General features: G+C 44.3%; 1 protein-coding gene across 1 annotated transcript in view; it reads left to right on the top strand.

The window, feature by feature from the left end:
• The window catches only part of HECW1 (HECT, C2 and WW domain containing E3 ubiquitin protein ligase 1), a 404,461-nt gene that overhangs the window by 318,912 nt on the left and 67,056 nt on the right, over positions 1-18,493 (top strand). The window contains exons 12-15 of the mRNA XM_014793615.2: positions 4,212-4,354; positions 5,838-5,959; positions 8,161-8,346; positions 15,909-16,043. Coding sequence (XP_014649101.2) covers positions 4,212-4,354; positions 5,838-5,959; positions 8,161-8,346; positions 15,909-16,043 — 586 coding nt within the window. The remainder of the gene's footprint in view (positions 1-4,211; positions 4,355-5,837; positions 5,960-8,160; positions 8,347-15,908; positions 16,044-18,493) is intronic.

Below are 18,493 nucleotides of genomic sequence, written 5' to 3' on the forward strand. Positions count from 1 at the left end.
TGCACAGTCCTTGCATAGTTATGATAGTGTATAGTTAGTTTTATATTCATTTTTCACTTACTACCTTGTATTTTCGTATTGCTACATAGTCTTAAGATTATCCTTTAGATGATTGTATAATAGTCCATTGAATGGATATAATTTAGTAACTTAATTTGCCATATTGTTGGATGTCTTGCTTATTGCTTTGTATCACTATTTTTGATAAGGCCCAAGGGCATGCTCAATATTAAGGCTGTGTTATAGTCAAGTGTTTCCTTAGGGCTAGGGCTAGATTCCCAAAAGGACAGGCCAAGGGAGATACTGTGGTTTTAGTACTTGATATTAATGCCTAAATGTTTTCTAAAATGGTTCTGTGGGTTCCCTCTGCCAACAATAGCTTCACTTGCATGTCATCTTTTGGTTTGTTTTTGCTGACTGAAGAGGTACTCCTGGTGTTTTGGTGCTTCTTACGTTTCACTTCTTGGAGGGAGGGTCAACTTTTGCTTCCATGAGCTTTTCTTTTACCAATTGTAGCTCCTCCCATGAGAATCGTCTCTTCTTGGACCTTGTTTGGTGGTTTGGTTTGGCTTGGTTTTGGGAGGTATTTTTTCTTTTTTGGCTTTGTGTGTGTGTGTGTGTGTGTGTGTGTGTGTGTGTGTGTCCATTTACAAATTAGATTTTCCAGCATACTTTCTGCCAATTTCCATAAACTCTTTATATAAATATTTAACATTTTGCTGCAAAAAAAAAAAAAGTGAGGAAGGACATTGAAGGATGATTCTTGATGAAATAGAAGGGACCCGGTATTAGACCCTGTCTCATCTTTAAAGCAGAGCGAGCCTCTGACCCTGCAGTCCTGCCCTCCCTGAGTGATCCCTCCACAAATCACTATGCATCCTGTTTCCTCGAAACTGCCCCTGCACTTAGCAAAGAGCAGAGGTGGGGTCTGACACCCAGGACTTGAGACTTTTGGCTCAGTAAGGCGTGAGATAACCAAGGTCCCACTGAGGACATGTGAGGCAGGGTGTGACACTGCTGACATTTTCATCATCCAATAAGATCGTATTTACCCTTAAAATCTCTTCTGTGGTCACTGCACTTTGGGAAGGAAAAGAGAGGCTACAATTTGCCCTTCGTCAAGCCCTGTTTCAGGTATCTATTGCTGGAACAAACCACTCCAAACTTAGTGGCATAAAACAATAATAATTTATTATCATTATCATCATTTCTCATAGTTCTGGGTTGACTGAGTTCAGCGAGGCACTTCTCTCTCAGGGTATCTTGTGGTTACCCCAAGTCAGAGGGTGTCTGGAGTGGACACTCATATATCTAGAGGTTGATGCTGGCCGTTGGCTAGGACCTCTGCTGTAATTGTCAGCCAGAACGCCTACACGTGGACTTCCCATGAAGCTTGGGCTTCTTCACAGCATGGCCACTGTGTTTGGTCACAAACTGTTACTGACGTTATCCTCTCTTAGTCAAGGTAGCCAGAAGACCTTCAGGTTCAAGGGGAGGAGACATTGATTCTACCTCTTAATAGAGTAGTAAGGTTCTGAAAGAGCATGTGGAACTAAAAATATTGTGGAGCCATTTTTGGAAAATGCAGCCCGCCATGAGCCGTTTAGGGAATCCTCCTGACAGCAGCTTCCTCAGTCTTTGGCAGGCCCAGTTCCTCCCGTTGGTCAAGGTGACGCTCTTGGGCAGCTTCTTGCTGGCCCACTCTGCCCCTCCCACCACGGCAGCACGCCCTGAGTTCCAGCAGGGAGAACGTAATAGACAGCCATCCTTCCCCTTCCCCGCCGCCTCCCTACCACAGACGTGCGAGATGATAAATAAGCACACGTGTTTCTCACTATAATTCTCTGCTCGTCCCTGCCCCCTTCCACATTTTCTCAGGAGTGTCTCGTGGTAACTGCTGCAGGCACAGGTGTCTTCTGCCAGGCGTCAGGAGTGAGTGGCTGAGTCTCTCTAGATAAAGTAAAACTTAAAGACAGTCCCAGACCAGTGATTCTCAAACCAAGCTGTAGATAATGCTACCAGAACTTGTTAGAAATGCAGATTTCAGTTCTGCTTCAATTTCTGTAATTGTAATAGTCAGCCAGATGATTCTCTTGCAAATGGTCTAGAGACCACACTGAGAAAAAATTCCTCTTTAAGGCCAAGGAAAGAGGTCATTGGTCTTCAGAAGCCCTGCCACAGCAGACCTGACCTGTGTAACAGTGCATCCCCCCGGCCCCCATCTTGGGTTGTGCTTGGAGCCCTGGAGATGCACTGCTGCCTGGGCTCTTGCCCTCCTCCTCCTCTTTATGCCCGTTCTTCCACCCCCACATCTTTCCTGAGCACAAGACCCGTACAGCAGTGTTCGCCGGGCTGTCTCACTTTCGTGATCTTAAAGACTTCCAAACTCACGCCCAGACCCTCCCCGCCACCTGCCTGTCCTCCTGGGTGCTCTTTTTCAGTGTTGTCCGCCCCTTCCCCACACCTGCCTGGTCTAAGCGGAGGCCTTGAACTTCATGCTTGTCTCCTCCCCCTTCTTCAACCTCCACATCCAGTCAGGCCCCAAATCCTGCTGAGTCGATGTGTAAAATTATTACACATTCCGCCTCCAGATAGCTCTTGAATTCGGCCCCTTATCCCATTCCTGCTGTGCCTTGAGGGAAGCGGGAGCTGAATTTTCATCACGTTGCCTGGGTAGCTGAGAGACAGTAGGTACAACAGAGGTCAGATGGGGAGGGGAGGCGGCTACTGGGAATGAAGTGGAGCAAAGTGGAACAAGACAGCTGGACATCTGCCTACAAAGGACAATGTGAAGTAGGCAGAGCAGCCTCTCAAGGGCAGGAGATTTAGGAAATTTCTGTGAGTACTTTGCTGGCAGATATGTGTGATCTTGTATCCCGCCAGTATGTGAGTGCTCCCCACCCCGCCAGCAGCATGATCCACCACTGCTGCCTGGGTCCAGGCCGTTAGTGTCTCCAGCCTGGACTATTGCAGTAGTTCCCAGCTGCTCTCCCCAGCTCCGGGCTCTTCTCCTCCAGTGCATTCTACAGCAGTGATTCTCCGAGTTGGTCCCTGGACCAGCAGCAGCAGCATCACCTGGGAACTAGTGAGAAATGCAGATGCTTGCCTCCTGCCCACCCCAGACCTACTGAATTAGAGACTCTGGGGTCGGGCCGGGCAGTCTGTGTTTTAACAAGCGCTGCAGGTGATTCTGATGCAGCTCAAGTACGAGAACCTGTGCCTAGAGACTAACATTCCAACTGCTGCAGGACGCCCTGCCGGGTGCCCCCTGCGTCCCCGTCTCTGGTCTCCTAGCGCTGCCTGACGCCCACACATCCTGATGCCACCAGCAAGCTTCTCAGAGTTCTCTGAGGGTGAACTCTTCTGTATGTGCAATCTTCTCTATGTTCTTACCCTGCAGGCTCCCCAACAGGTCCGTACTCTGACTGCAGAATGCATACCCCTTTACGCCCTCTTTAACATCCATGACGCATCGCTAGCGTTCTGGTTTACATGCCATTCCCCCTTTGTTCCATCTTGACTGTGTTTGTTCAGAGGGCAAGATCTTCTTCTCGTCTTCTCTTTGGTTTGAAAGTCCAGCACAGAGCCTGGGTGTATTGGAAGAGTTAGTAAATCTTTCCTAAGTACCTCGTGAGGTGACTGGCCCAGCCAACCAACTGAGTAAATCGCTAACTTGGGAAGAAAAATAAAATGAGCCTTCAAATAAGCAGAAGACATTTGTTTGGCTGTCAGTAGGCTTTTAGTGCGTAATATTTCCACAACCCCTGTCAGTTGTATCAGTTACCTGTCAAATAAAAATAAGTGAGTAGAACTATTATTCTAGTTTGTAGACTTATTACAATAACATAGTGGTAATTTGATATTTTCATTGTAACATTTTAAGTTACTTCCCACACCGTTATTTTAGATTTAGCCTGATTTTGTGTCATGCAGGGCAGGGGCCTGCATGATTAGTTATTATTTGTGTTGATTTTTTTTAAAGTCATCATGTTTGAAACTCATCATAGCTCACAAAACAAAAAGAAGTCAAGTCATCCACAGATACTTGTCTTCCTAATTGTTTGGGTATCTTGTGGGAATTTTAAGCATTTCTTTCGTGCTGTTCAAGACAGTTCTTTACAGACTTCCCCAGTTATCTGATTCAGAGCATCAGCCCCCAACAAGCCAACAAACAAAAGTTAACTCCTGTCTTTCCATTTTCTGATGCAAAGGTATCAAAATATTCAGCGAACCATTGCAACAGAGAGGCCTGAAGAAGATTCTGGCAGCCAGAGTTGTGAGCAAGTCCCAGCGGGAGGCAGCGGAGGAGGTGGCGGGAGTGACTCAGAGGCCGAATCTTCTCAGTCGAGCTTAGGTACAGGAGGAGGGGTCCCGAGACTCCTGGGATGGCATCCAGGGGCAGCGTGACAGCGTATGCGAGCACCTCGCTGTACCTGGGGGGTGGCCCGCCCCCTGGGATATGGGGAGCAGTGGAAGGGACGAGATCAGGGCAGAGGAGGAAGAGCTGGTGCCAACAGGGAAAGGCAGACAGAAGTTTCCCTCTGGGAATGTCGAGAAGAAGTGGATTCACAGTGAAGAGAACTTGTATTTGTCCATCAAGACAATTTTTTAGTGGCTTAATTATTTCTTGTTAAGTAAATTGATTTGTTGGCTTCCTAAGGATTTTCCACTTATAAATAAACATGCAGTAAAAACATACGATCTACCTCAAAGGAGCCACGTGACAACACGAGGAATAATTACTCGTTTGCATTTAGAATAAAATCGGTTCCAGGTCTCAGCTGTCTATGGCAGTGCAGAATAGTGGACATTTTCACGCACTCTCTTGAATGCACAGACACAGTTCCATCAACGATTTTAATTGTCTCCCTTCTATTTTACCAGATAGACTAACTAAACCTAATTTAGGTTTTTCTATTATTAATTTCTTTGTTCGACCTCTGAGAGAGATGTGGTAAAGTGGTCAAGTCACTAGAAACATGAGGAAAAAAGGAACAGAAAATTTATTTCTGGGTTTGGTCTTGGATCCATTGGCATTTGCTGTGTAACAAACCATCTCCAAGTTTAGTCAACTCACAGCCAGCGTTTATCCCACAGTTCTGCAGGTGGGCAGTTTGAGCTGAGGTCCGCTGGGTGGCCCCTCGGCACGCCGCTGGGCTCACACATGCGTCCCTGGTCAGCTGTTGAATCAGCCCCGGGCTGGCTGGCCGGAGATGGTCTCAGCTGGGGCGGCTTGTCCCTGCTCCCCGTGGCTTCTCATCTTGCACCAGGCGAGCCCAAACTTGTTCTCACGGTGAGAGAGAGAGAGAGAGTGGGGACACACGGGCCCCTCGAAACCTTGGCTAAGAACTAGCACATTGTCACCTCTGCCAAATTCTGTTGGTTGAAGCAAGGCATGAGGCTAGCCCAATTCCACAGGAGGAGAAGTTGCGAAGTTCTATGAGACAGCTGTGGATGCGGGGAGGGGAAGAATCATGGCCCTTTCTGCAAACAACCTATCACAGCTATGGTTAGCAATTTGTAAAGAAAATAAGAAAAAAGTCATTGAGATAAAAGGGAGGAGATGTTCGAGGACTTGAGCCTAACTGAAGTTATGCAGAAGCACTCCTAGGAAATAATGATTCTTGACTAACTTACATAGAGTAACATGACACCTGCTCGTACCACTGTGACACCTGATTAGTCACCGTGACACCTAGTCATATCCCTATCAAAAACAACAGGCCACTGCAACTGCGTAGGTGAAGGCTTGTGTGCTGCTGGTGTGGAGAGAGAAGTACTGTGTTTGAAGTGACCTTTTCCTGATGCACTCTGTTGCTTTGCTTCACTTTGTTCAGATCTGAGGAGAGAAGGGTCACTTTCTCCAGTGAACTCACAGAAGATCACCTTGCTCCTGCAGTCGCCGGCGGTCAAGTTCATCACCAACCCCGAGTTCTTCACTGTACTGCACGCCAACTACGTGAGTGCTCCCAAACGCACAGGGAGCCCGTCCTGGCTCCGTCAAGACCCAAAACTCAGCTTTGCAAAGTTGTTGGATAGATTAAAGAGGGTAGCATCTTAACCCAGACAAGGAAAAAAAGACAGTTCAGTCCACTCCTTTTACTATCTGTGAGTCTCCCTAAAAAGGAGAAAAGCTGGATTTGGAAAGGCTGTTGCCTCTTCAGGTTTTTGTTAGGCTCAGATGTGTTAATGTCAGTGAAAGTGCTTTGGAAACAAATACGTGTTTTTATTATTGTTGCAATTTTAAAGGAACAAGATTATGAAGTTGACAGATTCCCTTCAGCCTGAGTCATCTTATAAACTCACTTTCATTAAAGAAATTTTAAAATAGATTTCTCCTAGATAAATAACTAGGTTTCCTTTTAATGTAATTAGTTTTCCAAACATCATGGTTAAGGTAAATTTGATATGATTTTTACCTATGTAGTTTTTCATTTCTTTTTTTCCTTTTGGTATTTTCAAGAAAGTAGTGACGGTATATCATTATATTCATTAATTCTTTCATCTGACAGACATTTTCTGTGGTGCAGGCCCAGATCTAGGTGCTGGAGTCACAAAGACAAGAGTAGGGTGACACCCACACAGCAGGAGCTCCCCGTTTCGGGGAGACACAGCCACGTGGAAAGATGAGTTTGATGTGGCAGGACAGGGCCTGGCCACAGTGAGGAACAAAATGCTCTGGAAACACAGGACATGGACACCAGGGGGCACTCCTGAGGGGGCAGCTGGTGAATTGGGTCTTGATGGCTGAAAGTGGGTGGGGAAGCAGTCCCAGGTGGAGGAAGAAAGGGGGCAGCTGTGAAGGGGCCTGGGGTTTGTGTCCCGTGAGGCTGCCGTGTGGTGACAGGCTGAGGTGGAAGAAGGGCTGGACAGTAAGTAGCAAAAGGCCTGTGAGTCGGGGAGGGAGCCTGGATCTCCCGGAGGAGGCAGCCGAAACCAACAGCAGGCTGGAGCGTCGACGGACATGAGCAGGGGGACATGAGCAGGGCGTTTGGTGAAGCGTTTTCTCTGGCAGGAATGTGGAGAGAGAGGACGGGCTAAGACTAGAGGCTGAGTCAGCCGCTCCCACAAGAGATGATCAAGACCTGCCCTACGGAAGGGGCTGGGAGCAAGAAAGGAAGGACTCAGTTCAGGAGAAATTTCTGCATAGAATCAATTGTTTGGGACCACTGTGATCAAAGGGGACAGAGATGAGAACTCAAGAAAGTCTGAGTCCTTTCTGCTCTGCGCCCCTGAGTTAGGCTGTGTCTCCAGTGAGCAGGTGCAGTAGTTTGATTAAGTGACGGAGGCTGTGGCTGGGAGGAGACCAGTTTTTAGCAGGTTATATTTCAGAAGCCTCTGGGACATCCAGTGGTTCGACCCAGCACAGCTGCCCAGTGGTGCAGGGCTGGGTCACGGAGGGGGACAAGGATGCCAGATATTGATGCCTTCACCATGGGCACCAGATGGCCCTGGGCTGGCAGGAGCCCCTGCATCAGCCCACTCTGGCTGCAAGCAGTCTTTCCTTTCACCACACACACACGCACGCACACACACACACACACACACACACGCCAGCCCCGTGTACCATAAAATTATCATTTGGCACAATTAGAAACTCCTGAACCTTTCTTCGTTTCTTCTCGTCCTCCAAACCCTCCACACACAGAAGTTTCTACATAAGACTCACAGGAGTGACAGACCTCTGAAGTCCAGCCTTAAATCCCCAGGGACCCTAAATTAATACTCCCTGTTATAGACAAGAGTATAGGCAAGATAAGAGGAGCAAGGGCGGACCTGTGCAGTCAGAGAAGGAACCATGGGGGAGAGAGAGGAGCTATGCTCAGAGAGGTAGAGGGAGGCTCAAGAGAGCCCAGCGCCACTGCTGAGACAGAGGGAGGATGGCGGAGGGAGGGGAGCCTTTGAGATGTACGGGGAGGTCGACAGTGTCCCAGGCTGCCGAGCAGCGGGTAGAGTCGGGATCCCAAACAGGTCCATGTGTGTTTATGGTGCATGTTTGCTTCTTGAGCAAGGTCTCCACTTCTGAGGCCTCCCTCTCAAGGCTTACAGTAAATCGCTCTGTAGCAGTCACATCACATCCTGTTAATGTGCTCAAGTGTACTTGGTCTGTGTTTTTCCTAATCCCCCACTCCTATCCCAATCGGCCCTGACCCATCTCAGAGTGCCTACCGAGTCTTCACCAGTAGCACCTGCTTAAAGCACATGATTCTGAAAGTCCGGCGGGACGCGCGCAATTTTGAACGCTACCAGCACAACCGGGACTTGGTGAATTTCATCAACATGTTCGCAGACACACGGCTGGAATTGCCCCGGGGCTGGGAGATCAAGACGGACCAGCAGGGAAAGGTGAGCGTGACTGCTGAGTGGGCTTTTCATCAAACAGGCTCTTTCCCTGAAGGCAGGAAAGTGAGGAGGGAGGTTGGTGAAGAGAGGAAAGCCTGTGTGTCTGCGATGTATTGTGGGGCCACCAGGAGGAAGGGAGGCGGTAACCGTCTGCGTCAGGGTTTCTGTCCTGGGCATTGTAGGGTGTTTAGCAGCATCCCTGGCCACTGCCCACTAATGCCCATAGTTACCCCCAAAGTTGTGACCTTGCTATATGTCCTCTGGGGGCAAAATCACGCCACGTTGAGAACTGTCCACATCTTTTTAAATTTATCTTTGGAGTTTGAAACCAGATTCTGTTCAATGGCCTTTCTATTGTTTTGCCTCCTAGGCATCTAACTCTCAGGGAGTAAAATTATTAGTTAAATGGGAGTGACGTTATTAGATTATTCATTGTGATTTCCCTAATAAACCTTCAGTTCTCATTAAAACTGCCTGGCAAACAGACGTGGGGTCTGTTGGGCCCATGTGATGTTCCTGGCTTGCATTTTGCTTTTGTGTGACCTTAAGCAAAACTGGTCCTTCCCGGTGATGCTTTAGAAGCCTAGCTGAGTTCACTAAAGTGAGAATGTTTTTTCTTGTTCACCATCAGTCATCTCAGTGTATTTATAGGACAGGCCAAACAGTTCACTAAAGAATTGTCCCTGTGTGATCTTTTACAAACTTTGGTAGAGAGGATCCCTCCCTCTTTTAGGGTCAAAGGAATCAGAAGCTTTGCCAGTAGACGTGTCTCTCGATGGGAAACTGCACTGCAGAGCTCCTTTCCTCTGTGATTGTGAACTTGCAAAGCCCCAAGTGCCCCAAGTGAGCTGATGGGATGTCATTGTCCCATGGGAGCCACAAATCCCTCTCCCACAAACCCCTTAGCGTGCCTCAGATCCTGGGCTCTCTGGAGTGTGTGGGGAAAGAATGTGTCCATTAATGCACGTCTGTTAGTACAATGGAGCTGTATGACCAGCTCCTCTGTAGTTCAGGATGACCAGGGGAGGAGGGGACATGCCTTGTGCAGCAGAAAAGCCACCATAGCGAGAATCTGCTCCCCGAGACCTTCTCTTTTAGTGGGTGTGGGCCCCACTGGGAGAATGACAGTGATTTATGCTGTGAGGACTTGCTGACATGTGGTAGAGTGGGAAATAAAGCCTGAGCTGGAACAGAAAGTAAAGGAGCATCTTATCAGAGCTGGGGTGCACCTGCCTCGTCTCAGTGGTCTGCAGTGGCCACATTTACATTTATTGTTTAACCAAGATGCCAAGAGGACACCACTATGAGTCAGTGAACAGAAAGGCAGTGTGTATTATGCTAATAGCTCACACTAATGCAAACACCTCCTTTAGCCTTGGATTTCCGTGACTGCAGCTCTCAAACCAGGATGCAAACAGCAGAGAGCCCAGTGCAATGCCAGGGATGCCCCTAAATGCCATTAGCCCTGGTTCTCCATGGCACACGCAGCCTCCCGGCCATCAGGCTAGCAGAAAGCCCCAGCAGCTGAGATGTACACATGAGCTTTAGTCATTTTGGAAAGCATGTTAGAGAACTTCTGGCAAGAGATATTTTTTCCCGCTAATTCTGTTTAGTGAGATGGTATCATATACAAGAAAGAAAAAAGTCCAAATCTGAAATGAGAAGACTTGAGTTCTGCTTTCAGTTATAATACAAACTAGCTGTGTGACTCTGTACGCGCACACAGAATGGTCTCTCTGATCCCTCATTAACTCAACACACAGAGAGTGACAGTTGGCAGACAAAAATTCTAAGAGGCATACCATGTACTGAATTGCTGGGGGAAAGTAGCCTTAAATTTGAAATGTGTTATCACAATCCACAGGGTAGAGGGGAGCAGTGGAGGATAGTGGAAAAAATAGGAGTAGGAAGACGTGTGCGAGGACGGGTCCCTCTCATTCTAAGCGTGAGACCCTGGGCAGTCACTTCACCTCTCTGAGCCTCTCTTTGCTTATCGTAAAGGGGCAATAATGATGCCTGTCCTGCCTTCATGATTTTATAATCAGATGTTAAGAATAAATAAGTGAATGTGGGAATCCATGATAATATGGCAGATTCGTTGTCCTCTTAATGCTGTAGAGAGTGTCCACCAAAAAACTCCAAGATCAAGACTGGCAACTGGAGGAAATGAAAGAATACCTCATTGCGAGAGCCCAGTGATGATGGGAATGGGTTGAGAAAAACATGTTTGGACTATATCCTACAGGCTCGACCTTCTAATCTGGAAAGAATGTGCCACACAGGAGACTGGGATTTAAGAACACCACTCACTGAGGGATGGTGTGGTGAAGCTCACTATGCAAAAGCCATCTTTATAGGTGGCCAGAGCAGATTCCAGAATACTAGATCGTCGTCTTGTTCCTCGCTCTGGCCAATCTGCTTCTTGCTTTGTCAACACGTTCCAAGCTGACAGCCTTCACTTTTAGTGTGCACTGTAGTGGGAGCAGAAGGCTGGGGCTGAGTGTTCGGTGGCTGAGTGCAGGGTCATCCCCACAAAGGGTCACAGAGACAAAGACTGGAGTGAAGAACAAAATGACATCTGACTCATCTGTCGTCTTGAAAGTCTAAGAGAGAAGGATACAGCTTCCCGCCCAACTTCTATAGAGATTGCCTGTGGGCCCAAACTGGGTTCCAAGGCTGAGCTGAGGAGGGTGGTTATCATCCAGAGAGGTGGTGGGGCTGTGGCTAGTGAGACAGGTAGGATCCTGTCTGTGGCAGGCATGAGATCGAGGCAGCCTTCTCCACTAAGGAACAAACACATAACAGCAAAATTAGAGGGGGCCTATGAAGACCTACTACTACATGAAGGAAACAGAATCTCGATCTGAGAAAAAGCATACATCATCATATAACTTTCTTCAGAAAATAGAAATAAATTTTTAAAGATATCTGTTTATTATCCACAAAATGGCATAGGAGCACATGATTTCTATTGAGCAAGAAGAAGAAGCCACAAACAGAAAACAAACTGAGAGGAAGCAGACATAAGAAAATAGAACTACTGTATGATCTGGCTGGCCCGCTCCTGGGTATGTATGCAAAAGAACTGAAATCAAAATCTTAAAGAGATATCTGCACTCCCGTGTTTTTTGCAGAATTATTCACAATGGCCAAGGTATGGAAACAACCTAAATGTCTGTTGATGGATGAATGGATAAAGAAAATGTGGCATATACGTACAATGGAATATTATTCAGCCTTAAAAAAGAAGGAAATTCTGACACATGCAAGAACATGGATGAACCTGGTGGACGTTATGTTAAGTGAAATTGGCTAGTCACAGAAGGACAAATACTGCATGATTCCACTTAACATGAGCTATCTAGAATAGACAACCTCATAGAAACAGAGTAGAGTGGTGGTTACCAGGGGCTGGGGGAGGAGGAAATGGGCGGTTTCTGTTCAATGGGTATAGTGTTTCAGTGATACAAGATGAATAAGTTCTAGAGATCTGCCATACAACCTTGCGCCTATAGTTAACAATACTGTTTGGTACACTTAAAACTTTTTTAAGAGAGTAGATCTCATGTTAAGTGTTCTTACTACAATTTAAAAAAAGAAAAGAAAAGAAAGTGGGCTGAAAGTAAACATTTTAAGATTGCAAGGAAAACCAAAATGTAATAGCATAGAGATGAAACAGAGCAGAACTGACGTGTTGTAAAATCAAATCTCTGATACAGAATCTGAGCATGGAAACAGCCCTCAAAGCAGAGGGAAGGAACCACGTTGTGAACAGTAAAGGATAAGGTTAAAACAAACATGCAAAAACTGAAAACAGAAAAACCATATCTCACCTTCTCAGCGGGGCCTACCCTGACCAGCCAGTTTAATACCACAGCTTCCCCACGACCCCTGACTCCTGTGCTCCTCTATGTAGTTTACATATGTGTTAGGTGTCCTGTTTTATTTGCTTCTCCTGGCAGGACTTTAAGCTCCATGAGAGCAGGGATTTGTGCTTTGCTCATTGATGAAAACCCAAGGGCCTAGGATAGTGCCTGGCACATGGTTGGTCCTCAATAAATCTTTATTGGATGAATGACTTATAGATGCTCCTGAAGAAGAAATCAGAATAATAGTACAGCAGCAATAATTAAATGTTAAATATAACTATTAATTAAGTTATTAATTAAATATTGAAAATAAAACTTTGTGATCTAAAACAAATTATTCAGGTGGGCAGATTAATTGGGCTCACTGAGTAGTATATTATTTAGTAAAATTAACTAAAATAAATTCTATATCTATACATACTCTGGAATGTCTTTAAATAGAGATTTTTAAAATCTTATCAATATATGATAATATGAAAGTTACCTACAACAGAATAAAAATCAGACAAGCTTCAAATTTCTCATCCTTAAAACTAAAAGATTGGATTGGTGGTTACCAGAGGGGAAGTGGGGAGGGAGGAGGGTGAAAGGGATAATTCGGCACATGTGTGTGGTGATGGGTTGTAATTAGTATTTGGGTGGTGAACATGATGTAATCTATGCAGAAATAGAAGTATAATGATGTACACCTGAAATTTATACAATGTTATAAACCAATGTTACTGCAATAAAGAAAAAATTAAAAAAAAAAACTAAACTATAAAAATCCACAAAGCAATGACTACAGGTCATTGATCAGAAAAGGTTGCAGCCCAATAATCCGATACCCAGACAAATTATTATCATTCTAATGTGAAGACACTAGAAAAACAATCTCATGTGCAATATTTCAGAGCTCACCCTGCTCTTTTACGTGTCCTAAGAAAACACCAAAAGCCATTCTCCAGATGGCTCACTAATGAAAAAGAACAGGAAACCAATGGTGGGAAAATCATAGTATAAAAAGACTGCCGTGAGTATTTAAATCAATCAATACGTGAATATAAACGTAAATGCTGTTAAAAATGCTTTAAAATATATTGGGGGGCTGGCCTGGTGGTGCAAGCGGTTAAGTGCGCACGCCTCACTGCGGCAGCCCGAGGTTCGCCAGTTTGAATCCCGGGCGCGCACCAATGCACCGCTTGTCAAGCCACGCTGTGGCGGCGTCCCACATAAAGTGGAGGAAGATGGGCACAGATGTTAGTCCAGAGTCAGTCTTCCTCAGCAAAAAGAGGAGGATGCCGTCAGATGTTAGCTCAGGGCCGATCTTCCTCACACACACACACAAAAAATATATTGGAAAAGCCTCAGTTAAATATGGGGAAATATGTATAATAAAAATGGAATAGTTGTATAAAAACAGCCTAGATCAATATCCCCAGACTAGAATAACAAACATAAGGAAGGGAGCAGAGGGCAGATGCGCAGGCAAGGAAAGTTGTGCTGAGTTTCTGTTGGGTATGAGGGAGTCAAACTGGGTAACCTGAAAAACAAAGGCTAAAAAGGCAACTGTTGGTACCATTTGAAAGCAGATTTTTCTCTTTCAAATTCATAGAAAAGACGAAATCAAAGAATGCAGTTTATATAGCAAAACACGCAAAAAAATCAACAAGGAAGGAAAAGAAGCGGAAATAAGATCAAAGTAAAGCCGAGCATGACATGCATAGCAGTGGGTGGGAATAGGATAAGGTTGTACATCACAAGGAGAACATTTTCAGACTTGGAAACAAATCAGATCCAGCTTATTAAAAGACATACCTGAGGGGGCCGCCCGGTGGCGCAAGCGGTTAAGTGCGCGCGCTCTGCTGCGGCGGCCCGGGGTTCGCCAGTTCGGATCCTGGGCGTGCACCGACGCACTGCTTGTCGAGCCATGCTGTGGCGGCGTCCCACATAAAATGGAGGAAGATGGGCACGGATGTTAGCCCAGGGCCAGTCTTCCTCAGAAAAAAGAGGAGGATTGGCATCGGATGTTAGCCCAGGGCTGATCTTCCTCCCAAAAAAAAAAAAAACTTAAAGAAATGATGCAGAAAGTTTAAAAATAAAAGAATAAATATTAATATAGTGTGAAAACAATAACAGAAAAATCAGTGGTGGTGTATTCATATCGTACAAAGGAGAGTTCAAATCCAGAATCATTAAATGGAGTCAGAGAAAGATTTTATATTAATCAATGGCACAGTTAAAATAAAGATACAATAATCATATATCTTAGGAGCCAAATAAAATCATATGATGTTATATAAAGAAAAATAACAGAGAAATAGGAAATGAAAGAAATGCAGTCATAGTAGGAAAATGTGTTTTATTTCCATCAGTTTGACAAAGTAATAGACAAAATGAACCATCAAACAGTTCTTCAGGACCTATCATCTTCAGCGCCATCCAAGCTGTGGGACACGCAGCCTTTTTGAATCTGTGTGGGATGCTGTCCTGGGAAGTTGTGTTGCAGCCACAGATACTGATACATGTGACATTAGGAGAGTTGTTTACCTGTGTCCATGGTTAGGGGGGAGGTATTTTTGATCTCTATAATGAAACCACTTCCTGTATGACTTTTTTTAGAGCTCTTTAAAAGACTTGTTTACAATGACATTTAATACTTGAAATTATAAGCTCATACCTCCCAAGAATAGTTTCTAAATCTGTATAAAATTTCTTTACTTCTGTCAGGTAACATCTGAATATATCTAAAACAAGCATTGAGCGAGGTCATTTAAGCAAAGATATCCTCACCAACATTACATTTTATTCAAAAGAGAGTGTTGGAAATATTGTTTTGTAGTAAAAAAGCTTTTGTAAAAAAAAAAGTATTAATTTTCACTTTTATGAGAGGTACTTTTAGATTTAAAGAATAACTTTTGTCATATATTAGAATGTACACAGTAATCAGACATGCCACAAAGATTTATGTACAAGAGGTTTAATGAAGAGTTATTTTAAAACAGTGAAAAAGTCAAATGTCCAACAATAGGGGGTACTGAGAATAACTATTATGCATCCATCAAATTGAATACCATATACTTACTAAAAGTCTGTGTTAAAAGAATATTTAATAACTTAGGGAAATGCTCATAAAATAATAGGTGAAAAAATCTTATAACAAAATTATAGGTGCAGATGTGTGGAAAATACGTATATATTTGTATATTTGCATAGAAAAAGAAAAAACTAGGAAAAAAAATCACCAAAAACTATTTTGGTGACTACTTTTTGATTGTGATATTTGGGATAATTTTGGTTATCTTCTTCCTACTTCTTTATCCTTTTAAAATTTTTTCTCGGTAAGGCTGTGCTAATCTATAATCAAAGAAAAGAGCATTTATTTTAAAAATAAACAAAATGCTCTACAAATTATTTATTACTAATATTATTTTAATCATCAAAGGCCCTGTTTCTCTTATTTTCCACGTTGAATAAAGTGTTATGGTCCCTACTCTATGACTCCACAGTGTGAAGTGTTTGTCAATGACTAACGTTACTTCACTCAACTGCTGAGCAAACAGGCGCACAGTGCCCCAGTCTTCCAGCTAGCTTTGAGTAGATAAAAAGGAGGGGCAGGAGAAAACATGACTGAGCCCCGTAGCATTCCCTTATATTACTAACTGCGTTTTGGCTCATTCTCATGCAGTGTGCCTTTTTTTACTGGTCTGTCTGCAGTCCTTTTTCGTGGACCACAACAGTCGAGCTACCACTTTCATTGACCCCCGAATCCCTCTTCAGAACGGTCGTCTTCCCAATCATCTGACGCACCGGCAGCACCTCCAGAGGCTCCGAAGTTACAGCGCTGGAGAGGTAACACCACCCACAGGCTCTGCCTCTTCTTGTGGGGCCAGAACTATTCCTTAGTGGGTGGGATCTAGGATTGCCTATTCCTCAAGGGGCTGAGCCATATCCATACTGCTCTGTAGAAGAATGAACGGTGACTCAAAGACACCCACTTAACTCCCTAGACTCATCTTCAGATTGCCTTCCCTTTTGTCCTGCACAGTCACAACTACTAAAATATTGTCTAGTTTAAAGGAAACTGAAAATGCAGTGTGTCGGGGGATCCCCACACTTATGACTGGAGCTGTGCTTCCAAAGGCCTGCTAGTCACATGTGAATTCTGAAAAGACCATGGAACTGCTATGCAGTGTATGGCTGACTTTAAACTCCTACCTCTCCACAGACCCTGGAGAAGACTTCAATAACGTACACATGGGCTAAAAACTGGGGGAAGTCCATGGGGCCATATGAATACTCTGTTCCCATCCTACTTTGTGCTCTTCCCTGGTTTATATTTTCCTTCACTACCCGTGGTTACCTTCTGCTGAATCATGAGAGGCTGCCACCTTTCTTAAGCATCACGTTCATTGCCTTTCTGAATTATTGTCTCTATGTCCCATACCCTTTCCTGTCCTCCTTTCTCAAACCGAAACTCAGAACGTAGCTCTTGTCTATTTCCAATCAGTTCTTGACAATATTGTGGGCAAATCCCTTTTTATGTCCTGACTGACATTTCCTGAGTATCTGTACCTTCTTTTGATGGAAACCACCAGGATCTCAGGAGATGTGAGCTCTGAGAACCATTTCCCACAAAGCAGTTTGTAGAGTTGGATTATAATGAGGTAAAAAATGAAAAAGGTGGTGTAGGAAGAAAAGAAATATATATACGGCCCCCACAGAGAGTCATTCCAGGGGGAGCCACAGTGGACATCTCAGGAGAACCTGGGAAAATATCGATCCACCTGATAGCCTCCAGAGAGCAAACAGAAGTCTCAAGGGGAGATCTTGTTGTTGGTATATCAGCACCAGTTTTAATGAAAGCCTGTGTACAAAAAAATTTTTTACTACTTTTTCAGGGGAATCATCTGTATACTCTGAGAAACATAACTATTTCCAACCATGGGGACTTACAGTTTAATGCCAATGTGATAAAATGAATTTTTCTTTCATGGAGTCATGTTAGGTATCATTGTTCTAGCATACTACTAAAAGCATGTTAACTCTTCCTCTCTACATATACGTAAAATGTGTATGTGACCATGTAGAGAGGGAGTATTATACATCCCTGAGCGTTATGTGGGTGTCAGAACCCTCCAGACACAAGACAGCAGCAGACACGTTCACAGACTACAGAAAGCAGTACCCCAACTTCCCAGCTCAACATGCATAGTCCCTTTCTCTGAAGGCACTTTTATCACACTTTAGAAAGTGCAAGGTGTGTTGTCTTGAGTTGATAGTGGACCACTTCACAATTCTGCATCGCCTTGAAATTGCCATTTTAATTTATTTAAAATGTCCAGGCTCTTTAATATTATTAAGGCAATTTCAGTATTGATATAGGGTAACTACATATGATAAAAGAAGCTGAGTAGTGCAGACAGATGCACTGTCAATAAAATGAAAATATTGATTACTCAATGAAGGGTGAACCCCCTATAGATACAGATCTCTTCCATTTATCAGAAATTAACCTGAAAATATAAATATTAAAACCTTTCTGTTGAAAGAACAAGATTAAGATCATGAGTACCACTTGCATTACCTGTTCCAAAACATTTATGTGATGTGATTGACTAGCCCAAACACAGTCACATTGAATGTCAACATTAATGACAAAGCGCCACCTGCATCAGCCAAGAAAGACTCTGACACATAATGACGAAAGGGCATTAATGTGTGTCAGCCATCTGTATACTTTCTAATTCATCCACTCTCCAAGTGACTGGTCTTCAGGTTTTCAAACCCCTCCCATCCCTCTGCCCATCCTCTCTCTGCTGGTAGCTTTGCACTGACACGAGGGGAAACCAAGAAAAGCAACAGAGAGAGAAGCTGGGAGGGAGAGGATATCTGATCCAGAGGCAGCACAATAAAGAAAACAAAGACCCAGCCTCTGTGAAAACAACTATCTGGGTCCTCCTCCTGCAAGAGCACACAGCCTGGGAATGAGAAGACAGGAGGACCTTGGTATAACAATAGAGGAGGGGGCAGTGTTAATTGTGCTTGCTGTGTTGTGATTTTGCTCAACAAACACTGATAAGTGCACGGCCCACTATGAGCATTGTGAAGGGAAGAAGCATGAGATATGATCCTACCCTGGAGAAGTTTGTATTCTATTTTTGAAGCCAGACCAAAAATATATACAGCGTTAAGTTATGAGAGAAGTTAGAATGTGATTGAGTGCCAAGAGACATGTTAGGACCAGTGCCACAGACGTTCAAAAGAAGCCAAGGAAAGGTATCTTTTAAAATAAGATAGCT

Source organism: Ceratotherium simum, chromosome 1, assembly GCF_057802395.1.
Source record: "Ceratotherium simum simum isolate JZ-2026a chromosome 1, ASM5780239v1, whole genome shotgun sequence".
Classification (NCBI taxonomy): Eukaryota; Metazoa; Chordata; class Mammalia; order Perissodactyla; family Rhinocerotidae; genus Ceratotherium; species Ceratotherium simum.